This window comes from Nomascus leucogenys, chromosome 22a (assembly GCF_006542625.1).
Source record: "Nomascus leucogenys isolate Asia chromosome 22a, Asia_NLE_v1, whole genome shotgun sequence".
In the NCBI taxonomy this organism is placed as follows: domain Eukaryota; kingdom Metazoa; phylum Chordata; class Mammalia; order Primates; family Hylobatidae; genus Nomascus; species Nomascus leucogenys.
Window position 1 is genome coordinate 49,748,673 of NC_044402.1, and position 4,753 is coordinate 49,753,425.

At 40.4% G+C, this 4,753-nt stretch overlaps 1 protein-coding gene across 1 annotated transcript; it reads left to right on the forward strand.

Moving 5' to 3' along the window:
* The first annotated feature begins 2,840 nt into the window (after window positions 1-2,840).
* On the forward strand, window positions 2,841-4,505 carry NKAPL (NFKB activating protein like). The gene has a single exon (XM_003271994.2). It carries the CDS (start codon window positions 2,910-2,912, stop codon window positions 4,125-4,127), a length of 1,218 nt encoding a protein of 405 aa, XP_003272042.1. The 5' UTR covers window positions 2,841-2,909; the 3' UTR covers window positions 4,128-4,505.
* Window positions 4,506-4,753: the final 248 nt, after the last annotated feature.

A 4,753-nucleotide genomic window follows, 5' to 3' on the forward strand; every position in this document is an offset into this window, starting at 1 on the left:
TATGAAAAACAATTTTGAGAAATTTTAAGAAAGGTAGTAAAAGGTTACCTGTGAGAACAATTCCATTTTAGCTGAGCATTCAACATCTGGTACTTTCCTTGACGATTAAAATGTATTGTTATTTCAAAAACTGTCCCTATTTTCTTAAAGTTCTTCAAATATATTTCTATGCTCTATGCAAATGAACATTTGCTCATCTATAAATAAAATTTAGAAAATAAAACCCATCCTCCCATTAAAAAGGCATGGTAGGCATTTATTTTTATCCCTATAAGCATAATTTTTGCACCACTGCTTTTTCTGCTAAATCGGGGTTAGCAAACTGCTGCCTACAGACCAAAATTGCCCCATGGCCTGTTTTTTAATGGTCTGAGTGAGGAATTATTTTTATATTTTTTAATGGCTTGGGGAAAAATCAAAAGAATAATAAAATTTAGTAACATGAAAATCATATGAAATTCACTTCAGCGGCTATAAATAAAGTTTTGTTGGAACACAGCCATATTCATTCACTTATATATTGTCTATGGCTACTTTTGACCTACAAGGGCAGAACCCTAATTAAGCAAAAGGTTATTCATCCAAAAAACAATTTCATTCTTCACATTAGAAAATATGCATTGCAAAATTATACTCAATTATTATAGTTTGAATAATAATATAATTATATTGCATCAATGAAAATGTGCTTTTTCTTTTGTTATAAGTATGTAATATACACCATGGAATACTATACAGCCATAAGAAAGGAATGAGATCATGTTCTTTGCAGGGACATGGATGAAGCTAGAAGCCATTATCCTCAGCAAACTAACACAGGAAGAGAAAACCAAACACTGCATGTTCTCATAAGTGGGAGTTTAACAATGAGAACACATGGACACAGGGAGGGGAACAACACACACAAGGGCCTGTAGGGGGTGGAGGAGGGGAGGGAGAGCAGCAGGACAAATAGCTAATGCATGTGGGGCTTAAAACTTAGATGATGGGTTGATAGGTGTAGCAAACCACCATGGCATGTGTATACCAATGTAACAAACCTGCATATTCTACACATGTATCCCAGAACTTCAAATAAAAATTTAAAAAAAAAACAGTTATCTATTCCTTGGAATAATTGAACAAATTATTGATTATGCTTTATCATTTAAAATAAATGTACATTTTGTCTTAAAAAAGTATGTAATAATATCCTCAATTTTGCCTCTTGGCCCACAAAGCCTAAAATATTTACTATTGGCCTTTTGCAGAAAAGGATTGCCAGCCCCTAGTCTAGGTCATAACTTTTCTAAAGATCAAAAATATATTCTAAATTTCATTTTCCTGTGTCACTATCTGAAAGAAGTATTTCATCAACCAGCTTGGTAATTCAAGTCTACATCAGATACTAAATGGCTTAAATTTACAATTATCCAAGTAAGACATATCAATTTCATTGGCCTATCAAGTAGTTTATAACTCCAAAAGAAAATTTTCTTTACTTACACAAATTCTATAGTACTCACTCTATCCATATGATATTTTCACTATACATGTGACCATTCACATATAATACTCCCTGCTGTTTACCAGTTCCTAAATTCACATAATTTATGTATGAAACCAATTCTTATCCCCTTCAATCAAAGTACTAAAATTCTACTTAGAGCAAATGATATGATTTGGTCTTATTCAATTTAATTTCCCCCATTTTGTTGTTTAGAGTTCTAGCATCAGGAAGGCATCATTCTTAAGTTTTGACCTGGCTGTCAAACAACTGAGCACATCAACTTAATTAGAGAGAACCAAGATGATGTTAATGCCTATTTACATTTTAAGATGAGAGTTAAATGATCTTGCATAAAATGTTTATCATTTCTGAGAGTGAGATCTAATGTGTATCGAGAAAGTGGTTTCCAAACTACGAAGTTTCTGAAGAAGTCTCCCTAGATAGAAAGACATCTGTCTACAAGATCGAGTGGGATGCTTCTGTGTGTTTCTAGGGTGGAAAAGTCTGTGAATTTAATAATTAAAATCATGACTCTGGGCCGGGCATGGTGGCTCACACCTGTAATTCCAGCACTTTGGAAGGCTGAGGTGGGAGGATCGCTTGAACCCAGGAGTTTGAGACCAGACTCAGAAACAAAGTGACAACCGTCTCTACAAATAATTATTTAAAAAAATCAACCTGGCGTGGTGGTGGGCACCTGCAGTCCCAACTCCTCGGGAGGATCTCTTGAATCTAGGAAGTCAAGTCGGCCCTGAGCCATGATCGTGCCACTGCACCCCAACTTGGGCGACAGAGTGAGATCCTGTCAACAAAACAAAACAAAACAAAAAGTACAACTCTGGCCTTCACCTAGCTTAGAGGGTGAGCTCAAACTGATTCCAAAAGAAGTTTTGGTTCTTGCTTCCAATGGTAACAAGGGGGGTTGGGAAGTGATTAATTAAACATATTTCCTCCACGAAGAGGGTGGACAAATTCCTTTTTTAGGAAGGAAAAAAGGGGGAGCGTTGGTAGTAGGGATCTTCCACAGAGGGGTAAAGTTAAGGAGGTGGAAATGAAAGGGAAGAACAAAGGGTGAGAAGCAAAATGGTAAAAGGCGAAATCGAGAAAGAGAAGTGGGTGTTCCAACAGTAGAGGGGATCATTAACGCAAATTCGTCCTTTTATGTTCCCACACGGCTCAAGTTGGGGAATGCAAGTCCTAAAAACAGGCGCGCCCTAAGGATCCTACCTACTTCCCACAAGAAGCCTTCACGCAGCCAAGGCGCGCGCCGCATAGCACACGCGCGGATTCGTTCTCCGTTTGGTAACTGACAGGAAGCGGAAGCCGTGCGTGGGAGGCCGATTCTAGTGCGCCTGCGTGGCCGCGAATCACCAGCCAGCTTCTGGGTCTGTAGTAACCGCCCAGCCTTGAGGCGCGGCTCATGCCCCCGGTATCCCGGTCCACCTATTCCGAGGACATCATGGGCTCTCGGAGAACAGGACGCAGCTCCTCGGGGAGCCCACCATCCCCGCAGAGCAGATGTTCCTCTTGGGATGGCCGTTCCCGCTCTCACTCCCGCGGCCGTGAGGGCCTCAGGCCTCCTTGGAGTGAGTCGGACGTGGGCGCTCTTTACCCCTTTAGTCGCTCTGGGTCGCGAGGGCGGCCCCCAGGATTCCGCAACTACGCCTTCGCGTCCTCTTGGTCGACCTCGTATAGTGGATATCGCTGCCATCACCACTACTGTGCAGAAGAACGGCAGTCGGCGGAAGACTACGAGAAGGAAGAGAGCTATCGGCAGAGGAGGCTGAAGGAGAGAGAGAGGATTGGGGAGTTGGGAGCGCCTGAAGTGTGGGGGCCGTGTCCAAAGTTCCCTGAGCCAGATTCTGACGAACATAGCCCAGTTGAGGATGAAGAAGAGGTAACGCATCAGAAAAGCAGCAGTTCAGATTCCAACTCGGAAGAACATAGGAAAAAGAAGACCAGTCGTTCAAGAAACAAGAGAAAAAGAAAGAATAAGTCGTCTAAAAGAAAGCATAGGAAGTATTCTGATAGTGACAGTAACTCAGAGTCTGACACAAATTCTAACTCTGATGATGATAAAAAGAGAGTTAAAGCCAAGAAGAAAGAGAAGAAAAAGAAACACAAAACAAAGAAAAACAAGAAAAAGAAGAATAAGAAGACCAAAAAAGAATCCAGTGACTCAAGCTGTAAAGACTCAGAAGAGGAGTTGTCAGAAGATACCTGGATGGAGCAGCCAAATGTGGCAGATACTATGGATTTAATAGGGCCAGAAGCACCTATAATACATACCTCTCAAGATGAGAAACCTTTGAACTATGGCCATGCTTTGCTCCCAGGTGAAGGTGCAGCTATGGCTGAGTATGTAAAAGCTGGAAAGCGAATCCCGCGCAGAGGTGAAATTGGGTTGACAAGTGAGGAGATCGCTTCTTTTGAATGCTCAGGTTATGTCATGAGTGGTAGCAGGCATCGCAGGATGGAGGCTGTACGACTGCGTAAGGAGAACCAGATCTACAGTGCTGATGAGAAGAGAGCTCTTGCATCCTTTAACCAAGAAGAGAGACGACAGAGAGAAAATAAGATTTTAGCCAGTTTCCGAGAGATGGTGTACAAAAAGACAAAAGGGAAAGATGACAAGTAAGGACTTATTTGTTGCACAGCAGGACTTTTAACAACAAAAATTTTATATGACCAAAAGTGTTAAAAGGCTTTACAGTGCTACTGTACTTACCATATTAGTAAGTCCCTCAGGAAAAAGCTTCTTTTGAGATATCTTTAGCAGCTTATTTTTTGTTATTTTAACTTTAAAAAGTAATATGTGCACATGGTTTTAAAAATATTCAACCATTATAGGAGGAGAGTTAGTAAAAAGTGAATCTTTCACTTTAGCCCCTGACACCTTTCCCCCCAAAATATATATTTTTGGTGTCTTATATACAGAATATACATTCTGTGCATATACAAGGGTATATGTTGCAGCGTAAAGATTAAAAGCTATTAAAGGTTTTTTCGCTTGTTACTCTGTTTTGCCATTCATTTGCCCCGGGGGACCAAAAGAAGCCCAGAAAGAACAAAGGATTCAATGAAGTGTATACTTCTACTTTCAGTTAACAGACTGGCTTAGAAAATAGGAAAGATTTAGTGGCTCTTACAAATGAAAAGTCTAGAAGAAGGATGGATTTTCTGCATGGTTTTAATTGGACTTTGGCTTTCTTCTCCACTTTTTTTTTCTAAGGGCCATTTTCCTTGGGCTGGTTTCCCTTACAT